An 11832-nucleotide genomic window follows, 5' to 3' on the forward strand; every position below is an offset into this window, starting at 1 on the left:
GTGTGTGTGTGTGTGTGTGTGTGTGTGTGTGTGTGTGTGTGTATGTATGTGTGTGTGTGTGTGTGTGTGTGTGTGTTTCTGTGTCAGTGTGTGGGTTTGCAGTGTGTATGTGTGTGTGTGTGTGTGTGTGTGTGTGTGTGTGTGTGTGTGTGTGTGTGTTTCTGTGTCAGTGTGTGGGTTTGCAGTGTGTGTGTGTGTGTGTGTGTGTGTGTGTGTGTGTGTGTGTGTGTTTCTGTGTCAGTGTGTGGGTTTGCAGTGTGTATGTGTGTGTGTGTGTGTGTGTGTGTGTGTGTGTGTGTGTGTGTGTGTGTGTGTGTGAATATCAGTGTGTATTGGCATGTTTTGTTATTTGATAGTTTCATGTCTTATATCAGAGAGGGACAAGCTCATCAAAGGTTTTTCTTTATCTTTTTAATAAGATATCAAAATCAAATTCATAGAATTAATCATCAACTCCACTCAAGAAAATCACAACAACAATACTACGTTCAACATTCATAACTTTTACGTTCAACATTTACATGAGTAAAAGATTGTAAGGATAAAAAACTACATTTCATCAGAAATCCAGATGTCCAGGAAAGCGAATCATCACAACCACCGGTGAAAGTGTCTGTAAGTGAGCGTCATGGTGCCTCTGAGCAGTGAGCACACGCATGTTCATCTGCACACGCAGTGGAGAGACTGAGACTGACTGGCAATGTTTTCACTCTCTCTCTCTCTGGGGGCAGAGAGGGGTTACCTCTGACGCGGATGAGTCATTAACAGCTAGCTCTTCCCCTTTTCCTAAACCAACTCAGGATATTTTTTCCCCTGTGTTGATTGGCTGATGACGAAGAGAGGGGATCAAATTACCTCCCTGAGTCAATGCTGCAGCCCCAGACGAGAAACAGCTGGATTTATCCTGCTCAATGAGCAAATTGTATGAGTGAGAGAAACTTCCTGTGTCTTAGTTGCTGAAGGCCAAGTCAATCCAGGACTGACTCCACAGTCACACTGCACACTCTACTGTAGCCTCAAGGGCTGATCCATGTTCGGGCCCTCCCCACAGCCTGGCAATGTCCGTGATCCCCTCTCCCTCCTGGGGGAAGCTTGGGGACGGGGAGGTCTCCGGGGTGTGCAGCTGGAGCTCAGGCGGGCCGCAGGATGACTCCTCTGTGTAGATCTGTAGAAAGAGCAGAGCCGAGAGGAGCAGTAGCCAACGGCGTGCGGAGTCAGGTTCTTCCCGGGGCAGGACTCTTCTCACCAGGGGAGGGTAGAGCACCCTGGGTGGCCTGCGTCCTCGGGGCCGGAGAGACGCCGGCCGGTATGTCCCCCCAGCTGCAGCAGGGGCTCCTAAGGGCCCGACGGGAACACTTTGCCAGGAAGTAGCTTGGCTCTCTGAACTGGAGGCACACATTGTGAAGCGAGAGCGGGTCTCTCTTGTAGAGTTGGTCTCTTCTGTCTTTGCCTGTCGGATTTTGCTCTGCCTGTCCTCTCTCTCGCTTGTTTTTTCTCCGGCAATAAAATCAATCACTCTCTCAAGTAAAACTGACAGTGTTTTACCCTGGTTTCTCTGAAGTTTGACTCAGTTGATTATATTATTATCGCTATAAATTTCAGTTAAACCTCCTTGTATTTCACCTTATGTCTCTGACTCCCTCTTCATCTCTTTCTGCACTTAGTGCCTTTCCTCTTGATAGTCTTCCACAGAATGTATTTAAGTAGTTGAACAATGGGCGTAGCCTGTTCTCCTGCAGCCAGGTAACCCGCCTAAACTATATTTAGACAGGCAAAAACACCCTAACCTGCATTCCAATGGTGAGGTGACTCAGAGGTTGATATAAATTATGTGATAAGAAGCTGTTATAATTAATAAGATGTTTTATGTTTTATAATCAGTCAATCAAATGTATTTATAAAGCCCTTCTTACATCAGCTGATGTCACAAAGTGCTGTACAGAAACTCAGTCTAAAATCCCCAAACAGCAAGCAATGCAGGTGTAGAAGCACGATGGCTAGGGAAAAAACCCCTAGAAAGGCCAGAACCTAGGAAAGAAACCTAGAGAGGAACCAGGCTATGAGGGGTGGCCAGTCCTCTTCTGGCTGTGCCGGGTGGAGATTATAACAGAACATGGCCAAGATGTTCAACTGTTCATAGATGACCAGCAGGGTCAAATAATAATAATTATAATTATACTTGTATGAAGAAGATTCATACATCGTGATTTCTGCAATCATTCTGATTGACCCCCTTCTTAATTAAAGGAACAATGAATTTGGAAAAATAAGTAGAAAATCTAGTAGGAAAGCGTTAGGAAAATAAAGGTCCTGAACTGTAGATGTTTGCTCTTGGAAGGCAGGATGTTTACTAGCACGTTATTAACATTTGTGGTCTGGCCTATTTACACTTGCTTTGTTTTGTTTGTTTTGGAGGGGTGCTCTATCCCCGCAGCCGCCCTCTTAAGATAACTGATTTATTGCCATACCAACTGAAGTTGCTAGGGAACTACTCTGGGTTCCATTTTTAGGCTCTCAGAACCCCAGCCCTTATAATTTTGTCCATTGAAATGTTCAGGTTTTCCCCATTTCCTCTATTTTACTCTCTGTTTGTACTTAAATCCTTACACATGGACTGGAAATGGAAGATACTGTGGTAACATAGTGTGGAGACTTATGGCTGAGTTGCCTCCATTTGACGACAACAATCATTTCTAAAAAAACAGATTTTAAAGATTTGCAACTGAAATATGTACAGTCCCAGTCAAACGTTTGGACACACCCACTCAAGGTTTTTTCTTTATTTGTACTATTTTCTACATTGTAGAAAAATTGTGAAGACGTCAAAACTATGAAATAACTCAAATGGAATCATGTAGAAACCAAAAAAAGTGTTAAAAAAATTCAAATATATTTTTGATTTTAGATTCTTCAAAGAAGCCACCTTTTCCCTTGATGACAGCTTTACACACTCTTGGCATTCTCTCAACCAGCTTCACCTGGAATGCTTTTTCAATAGTCTTGAAGGAATTCCCACATGTGCTGAGCACTTGTTGGCTGCTTTTCCTTCACTCTGCGGTCCAACTCATCCCAAACAACCTCAATTGTGTTGAGGTCGGGTGATTGTGGAGGCCAGGTCATCAGATGCAACACTCCATAATTCTCTTTCTTGGTCAAATAGCCCTTACACAGCCTGGAGGTGTGTCTTGTCATTGTCCTGTTGAAAAACAAATGATAGTCCCATTAAGTGCAAACCAGATAGGATGAAGTATTGCTGCAGAATGCTGTGGTTGCCATGCTGGTTAATTTTTTTAATAAGTCACCGGCAAATCATCCCCACACCATCCCCACACTTCCTCTTCCATGCTCTTCCATGCTTCATGGTGGGAACGCTGCGTCTCAGAAAGACACGGCGGTTGGAACCATCCCCCCTACCTTGTCACAACACAACTGATTGGCTCAAACGCATTAAAAAGGAAAGAAATTCCACTATTTAACAAGGCTCACCTGTTAATTGGAATGCATTACTGGTATCTACCACATGAAGCTGGTTGAGAGAATGCCAAGAGTGTGCAAAGCTGTCATTAAGGCAAAGGGTGGCTACTTTGAAGAAATATATTTAGATTTGTTAACACTTTTTATGGTTACTTCATGATTCCATATGTTATTTCATAGTTTTGATGTCTTCACTATTATTCTACTATGTAGAAAATAGTTTTAAAAAAAGAAAAACTCTTGAATGAGTAGGTGTGTCCAAACTATTGACTGGTATTGCATAAATTAAACTGATTAAATCACTATGGGGTGTGATCAGTGGCGGATTTAGGTATAGGCAACATGGGCACCCGCACAAAAAGCGGGGGAATCTATGAAATAGCGCACCTCTGACTTTGTGCAGTACTAATGCAATTAGTAAAATCAGTCACACTTCGAAATGCTACCAAATAAACCACAAATCATTCATAATACTGTGAATGTATAGTTTCACAGACATGTTGTTTGTGCTAAATCATTAATAATAATATAAAACCAGTCTGCACACCACCAAGGTGAATTGGCTTAGTCTCGACTCTTGGTTGACAGTGTTGGGTGATGGGTAATGTAGTCTTGACTCTTGGTTGACTGTGTTGGGTGATGGGTAATGCAGTCTTGACTCTTGGTTGACAGTGTTGGGTGATGGGTAATGTAGTCTTGACTCTTGGTTGACAGTGTTGGGGTATGGTAATGTAGTCTTGACTCTTGGTTGACAGTGTTGGGTGATGGGTAATGTAGTCTTGACTCTTGGTTGACAGTGTTGGGGGATGGGTAATGTAGTCTTGACTCTTGGTTGACAGTGTTGGGTGATGGGTAATGTAGTCTTGACTCTTGGTTGACAGTGTTGGGGTATGGTAATGTAGTCTTGACTCTTGGTTGACAGTGTTGGGTGATGGGTAATGTAGTCTTGACTCTTGGTTGACTGTGTTGGGTGATGGGTAATGCAGTCTTGACTCTTGGTTGACAGTGTTGGGTGATGGGTAATGTAGTCTTGACTCTTGGTTGACTGTGTTGGGTGATGGGTAATGTAGTCTTGACTCTTGGTTGACTGTGTTGGGTGATGGGTAATGCAGTCTTGACTCTTGGTTGACAGTGTTGGGTGATGGGTAATGTAGTCTTGACTCTTGGTTGACAGTGTTGGGTGATGGGTAATGTAGTCTTGACTCTTGGTTGACAGTGTTGGGTGATGGGTAATGTAGTCTTGACTCTTGGTTGACAGTGTTGGGTGATGGGTAATGTAGTCTTGACTCTTGGTTGACTGTGTTGGGTGATGGGTAATGTAGTCTTGACTCTTGGTTGACTGTGTTGGGTGATGGGTAATGTAGTCTTGACTCTTGGTTGACATTGTTGGGGGAAGGGTAATGTAGTCTTGACTCTTGGTTGACATTGTTGAGGGAAGGGTAATGTATTGACGCTCGAGTGCCAAATCACCACAAATTTGTTTCTAATTGACTTTGTTACTTCTTTCTGACATAGATGAGTCTTATTTTTGTATGTATTTTGATATTAATATAGTTTTAAATGTTATGATTATTTATTTGTGTTGTTCCAATTGTCTGAATAAAAATGCCAGTTTAGTGCAGAATGGTGAAGTGCTGAAGGGAGGGTTCGCCCAGGGAGCCATACAAGCTAGAACCTCCACTGAGTGTGATGTTGTGATAATAGTGGTGTACTCTTCACCTTTACCGGCATGCATTCTCAGCCCGGCTTCGACCACAAAATCAGAAAGATTTAAGGAATGTTTTTTTCCCTGTTTGATCCTAAGGTGTTCCCACTGTCTGCTCTGGTTCACTGCACGCAATCAAATCATCAGGCAAGTCAAGTAGCAACGCGAATGACCCTCCCACCCGAGGATCTGTCTCTTACAAGCTATCTGTTTCTCTGTGTTTGAGGGGTGCAAATTCCACTTGTCACGCAAATCTCGCTGGATTTGATTGCATTCGTTTTACTCCTGCGACTCTTTCATACTCTTGCTTGTGCCTGTCGTTTCCCCCCCCCCCACGTTATTATTAACGTTACCACCAATGTTTGTAATGACCTGTCAAACACAACCAGGTAATGGCTGAAATGGGCTCTGTGAATTATATTGTGTTTCTATTGAATCCATAGGAAAACTTTGTGATTTAACACATTGTCTGGACACTTACATCACAAACAAAAGAGAAGGTTACCTTTATTTTGATGGGTGTATATTTAGTTTTTTGTGGAATTGAAAAAAAGTAATGATTTGATAAAGTTTACAAATTAGACGCGGTGAAATGAAAAGCAACTTCCCAAAAAATGAACACTGATTACAGTGATATTATGTCTGATCTGGAAAACAATGTACTGCATGTATAGAGGTGTAATCTCGAGCCAAAACTGTTGATTTTTATTCCGAGGGTATCCTGCTATTGACACACAGTAATTAATTAGGCAGTCTAGACAGGGCAGGTGAGTGCATGCAGGGTAGACAAAGCAAGTGTTTGGTGGTTGCAGGTCTGTTTCACCCCTTTATGCTAATGTATTAATATTTATTAGTATTTATTCAAATGAGACACATATAATTGTCTTTGTTTTAACACAAAATATAAAAAAATACCTGCTACAATAAGAAGGTATATATTAGTGTTTTCTAAGAAAAAAAGTGAAATTTGACAATAAATGAAATATGTGAATTCGCACCAAAATCCCTGAATTTGTCCGTGCCAGTTAAATGTTTTATGTAATTCAGTCAATATCTAATGGATTATAACAATTCTAAATGTTTGGAGTATCTTCATCCATTCTCCAACTAGAATTGTTTTTAAAACCTTTAAACAATTTCGATGACTGCTGCTAAGGTAAGCCATCTCCACTCACTCACTCACTCACTCACTCACTCACTCACTCACTCACTCACTCACTCACTCACTCACTCACTCACTCACTCACTCACTCACTCACTCACTCACTCACTGTCTGTCTGTCTGTCTGTCTGTCTGTCTGTCTGTCTGTCTGTCTGTCTGTCTGTCTGTCTGGCAAGCGATCCATCTCCACTGTCTGTCTGTCTGTCTGTCTGTCTGTCTGTCTGTCTGGCAAGCGATCCATCTCCACTGTCTGTCTGTCTGTCTGTCTGTCTGTCTGTCTGTCTGTCTGGCAAGCGATCCATCTCCAGTGTCTGTCTGTCTGTCTGTCTGTCTGTCTGTCTGTCTGTCTGTCTGTCTGGCAAGCGATCCATCTCCACTGTCTGTCTGTCTGTCTGTCTGTCTGGCAAGCGATCCATCTCCACTGTCTGTCTGTCTGTCTGTCTGTCTGTCTGTCTGTCTGTCTGTTAAACCAATCCACCTCCACTGCCCGTCTGTCTGTCTGTCTGTCAGGCAAGCCGATCTATCTCTACTGTCTGTCTGTCTGTCTGTCTGTCTGTTAAACCAATCCACCTCCACTGCCCGTCTGTCTGTCTGTCTGTCTGGCTAGCCGATCTATCTCCTCTGTCTGTCTGTCTGTCTGTCTGTCTGTCTGTCTGTCTGTCTGTCTGTCTGTCTGTCTGTCTGTCTGTCTGGCAAGCTATCAATCTCCTATGTCTGTCTGTCTGTGTGTCTGTCTGTTAAACCAATCCACCTCCTCTGTCTGTCTGTCTGTCTGTCTGTCTGTCTGTGTGTCTGTCTGTCTGTCTGTCTGTGTGCACGCCCAATTTTTCAGTTTTTGATTTGTTAAAAAAGTTTGAAATATCCAATAAATGTCGTTCCACTTCATGATTGTGTCCCACTTGTTGTTGATTCTTCACAAAAAAATACAGTTTTATATCTTTATGTTTGAAGCCTGAAATGTGGCAAAAGGTCGCAAAGTTCAAGGGGGCCGAATACTTTCGCAAGGCACTGTACATAATCACATTAGTAGGACCCTGTTCTCATAGTTAACTAACTCTAAAAGGAGACACAGTGCAAGCCATCAATATTCAACTACAATTGGTAAACCTTTGGTTTATTTTTCAAGAAGAGTGCACACGGAATAGGGCATACAATGTCATATGGTTCGAATGCTTTGAACCCAAGATCATTCAAGATCGTAGGAATTCATGAGAGCTCAATGGTAGAAAACAATATATATCTATCTGGGTATTATTGGATATGGTGGATAGAAGGACGTGCCTAGACACGCATGTGGTTTTGAAAAGTAAAAACAAAAAGATAGTTGCTCCTAGAGTTTTGGAACAATGTCGCGACGCCTCGTCTTAATGAGCACAAACAAGTTCATAGAGTTCAACGTCATTAGGCTCTTCTCTTTGCCTGACTGCCTCAGTCTGGCTCGCTGGCGTTTGTCTCAAGGCCATTCAGTAATCAAAGGAGAGTTGTTATTTTTTTTAACTGTTTTTTTTTCTTCAGCTTGAACAGATGAGGAATACTCTTCCCCACCCTGATGTTTTCTTTACAAGAAGTTACACAGCAAAAGAGCAGCTGTACCCAGAGCTGGAACATCATTCAGAGGGACCAGAGCAACCGCTGAGGTGAACTGGAGACCAGCTTCTATGCTAGACTAGCATGCTGAAACTCCAAGGTGACATCCACGGGATGCCAGCTAAAACAAATGGTAGTTATGCCATCCAACCACAAACAGATCCTTGGGTAGAGTGGGCAAACAGAGAAAATCGTGACACTCTTTCACAGAGTAGCAGGTAAGTAAGTAAGAATGAAGTTGTACAAATTAGATTTCATTGGTTTTGGCCAACTGTCTATCAGACACCGTGTTTATTGTCACTCTGTGGATGTTCTCACAGAAGGTTGACTCTGGCCACCACTTGTTTGCAGCCATTTTGTGAGTACTGGTGACCCATGGTGGTGAAATAGGACAGTTCCTCCGCCAGCCGCTCGATGTGACCGTGGTCGGGGTAAAACCCCTCTCGTGTCATTTCCTCCAGCAAACACTCCATCACATGGCTTTTTTCAAGAAGCGTCAGGGACACGATATCCAGCCCCGCCTCTGCCCACAGAGGGTGATGCTCTGCCAAGGTATGCCGCAGAAGAGCTCTGGCTGGCTTCGCAGTGCAGGAGACATTCTGCAGTATGTGTCTGGTGATCTCCTCCTGCCCCAGACTACTGAGGAGGACATAGATGACGTTCAGACGCTCGTTGGTCTGGTTGGGCTGAAGCAGGCCTTGCAGCACGTCCAGCAAAGGAGCCGGCATCAACTCCACCTCGTCTAGCACAAAGACAGGGATCTTCTCCTGAGCCTCGGCATGCTCCACTATCTCCTCCACCCAGAGGGACAACTCTCGGGCGCACTGGCCCACATCACCTTGTACGGGGCAGTGGTGTAGGGTGAAGTACTGCACCACCAGGTCTTCTCCCAGCACCGAGCGGAAGTGGCGGACCAGCAGGCGACCCAGGTGGCTCTTGCCCACGCCGCTGGGGCCGTGCAGGGCCAGGGCCAGGGGCTGGGAGTGAGCGTAGGTGGACAGGTAGCCCTGGAGGTGCTCCATCAGCTCTTCTATCGCCCCTTGCTGGCCAAACACCTCCCTGCGCAGCGTCTTGTCCAGGCCTTCCAGGTCATACGGTGCCACATGGTCATCCAGGTTCTCGATGGCGTTGTAAACCTGCGAGAGGACGGGAAGGGAAAGTCATTTTTGTAAGTGTTATTGACTGGAATAACGTTCCATTCTGTTTATTCTGTTCAATGCCATTAGTAGGAGGACAGATGAGCAGTGGAACACGTTTTTACAAATCACATAACTGGAAAAGAACTCCGCCGTATCCTCATCCACAACGAAACTGAAGCATAATTGGCATTTTCAAAAGCCCTTCCGGCTGTTTTGAGTGTAATTCAACACCATTAGTGGTAACAAAAAGAAGAGAAAAAAGAAGAAGCATTGTATCCTATTGCTATGATGGCAACCGTGGGATATACAGCACTAGGCAAATCATGTGGCTGTGCCTGCTCATTGAGCCTAAGGGATAATGATATCTGTAGTTGGGTAACTAGCGACTGAGTTAGAGAGTGGAAAAAAGGAGTGGAAAACACAGAAAAGAGACAAGTTTAGAGTTGACCTGAAGGGATACGATGATACCGAAGAGGACAAAGAAAGGTTTGGCCCGGCTCCGGTCCTTGTCACTGGGGACGACCTTGCAACAGTTGTTAGGGAAGAGCACACGAGACCCTTTCCTCCTCCTCCTCCTGTGGGTGGCCTGCTTGACATTGGAGGTGAAGATCTCTGGGGCGGTGGATGGGCCGGGGCCCATGGAGGGTCTACCTGGGTCGGTGGGTAAACTGGGGTCGGGGCCCGTGGAGGGTCTACCTGAGGCAAAGAGCCCAGTGGCTGAGTCTAGCCGACGTCTCTTCAGAGCCTGGTACTTGGTCCTGATGCGGATCATGGCTTTCAGTTCAGGGGATATCAGCGACGGCCTTGGGTGGATGAGCTTGGCCTTCTGCTCCTCTGTCTTAGCCTCCTCTGAGAAGCTCCCTGAGCTGTCCTCCTTATCTCCCATCTGTCCAAAAAACAAGACAGAGATATATAGGACAGAGGGACAACAGTGTGGACACAGCATGATGTGGTATTTATTAAGGATCTCCATTAGCATGATGTGGTATTTATTAAGGATCCCCATTAGCATGATGTGGTATTTATTAAGGATCCCCATTAGCATGATGTGGTATTTATTAAGGATCTCCATTAGCATGATGTGGTATTTATTAAGGATCCCCATTAGCATGATGTGGTATTTATTAAGGATCCCCATTAGCAGGATGTGGTATTTATTAAGGATCCCCATTAGCCAAGGCAGCAACTACTCTTCCTGGGGGTCCGGTAAGCCGCTATGTTCACACAAAGGACAATCAACGTGTAAGTAACAAAGTTTATCTGAAGGTGAATATGCTTCACACTCTGTGTTAGTTCATTAGTTCATAGTGTTAATAATAATGCTCAATGACAGATGCACTTTGCACTTGTGGCTATTATCTCTCATTCAGTGCAATATTTTGAACTTAAAATATACACCTATGTTATGTATGTTAGATATTAGTTGTGTGTCTATGAATCCCTCTTAACGAGTGAGGAGGCAGGATTTGCGTGACTCCTGACGTTTTGGATGATTTTTGGTTAACAAAAACAGGAGTAATGTAGGTCATTAATCATTAAGATTTGGTGTTAGCGCATGAGGGTGTCTGTGTATTTATAGAGGAGGGTTTGTGTGTGTGTGTCTTCTCAGACTCCTCAAGGTAAAGACAAGTGTTTACAGATTCTTAATCTCGCAGACCAACACTTTGACCAACACAACAAAGTCAAGTTCTTAAACCGATTAACTACCTGTCACCTGGTGCAGAGAATGTTGAGAAACAACCACCTCATGACCCCAAAATAACCCCAAAAAACATTCTCCTTTGCAATCGAAGAGTTTGGTCAGATGAACAAGGAACATTATCCCAGTTAGAAAACGAGGCCATAAGCCTTTTGCATAGTGCTATTTATGGAGTAATAACTTTGCATTGGACTAGGTCGCACAAAGAGGAAGTGAAATGTCCCATGCTTTAATCTGGGTGTAATGTAAAGTTTGAAACACAAAAAAAAACATGAAGAATTGCATGCGTCGATGGATGGGTGGGATAATGTCTGTGTGTTCCCCAGAAAGGAAGGCAAACTTGAGGTTTAATGTTTTACACACGATACAGAACCGTCTCAGTATGCAAATATTAGTCATCAAGTGGAGGAAGAGCGACAGGGGGAAAAATAGAGCGAGACATGTCGGTAAGACAAAAATAGAGATATAACAATATTTAATTGTTAAATCTTAAGCTTGATGGGAGAGATATTTACCACAATGCAGAAAGGGATATTAACATTTGAAAAAATTGGAGAAAGAGGGAAAGCGATGGAAGGAGTAAAAAAAGAGAGTGAGAGATAGATTACATGTATGAAGAGAGGAGGGAAGGATGAGAAGGGCTGTTGGTGTTCGTCTTACCGTGGTGACCGTGGTGTTCGTCTTACCGTGGTGACCACCGAAGAGGGCAAAAGTCTCGACTCGCAGATTGTGAATGAGGATGGCAAACACAAATGCGCTCGTCCGAAACGGTAACACCTGTGTCCAGTGAGGCGTGCTCGTAGTCCCACCCCTGCTCTCACTCCTCCCCCTCTTCTCGTTCTCCCACCCCTCCTCCCCCTCTTCTCGTTCCCCCACCCCTGCTCTCACTCCTCCCCCTCTTTTCGTTCTCCCACCCCTCCTCCCCCTCTTCTCGTTCTCCCACCCCTGCTCTCACTCCTCCCCCTCTTCTCGTTCTCCCACCCCTCCTCCCCCTCTTCTCGTTCCCCCACCCCTGCTCTCACTCCTCCCCCTCTTCTCGTTCTCCCACCCCTCCTCCCCCTCTTCT

General features: G+C 44.4%; 1 protein-coding gene across 1 annotated transcript; it reads right to left on the bottom strand.

Moving 5' to 3' along the window:
- Positions 1-7511: 7511 nt before the first annotated feature.
- LOC139411895 (torsin family 4, member Ab) lies at positions 7512-11480 on the bottom strand. Its single transcript, XM_071158645.1, has 3 exons — positions 11427-11480; positions 9516-9953; positions 7512-9064 (listed from the first exon to the last, which is right to left on the bottom strand). Exons 2-3 carry the CDS (start codon positions 9951-9953, stop codon positions 8243-8245), a joined length of 1260 nt encoding a protein of 419 aa, XP_071014746.1. The 5' UTR covers positions 11427-11480; the 3' UTR covers positions 7512-8242.
- Positions 11481-11832: the final 352 nt, after the last annotated feature.

Source organism: Oncorhynchus clarkii, chromosome 6 (genome assembly GCF_045791955.1).
Source record: "Oncorhynchus clarkii lewisi isolate Uvic-CL-2024 chromosome 6, UVic_Ocla_1.0, whole genome shotgun sequence".
Taxonomy (NCBI): Eukaryota; Metazoa; Chordata; class Actinopteri; order Salmoniformes; family Salmonidae; genus Oncorhynchus; species Oncorhynchus clarkii.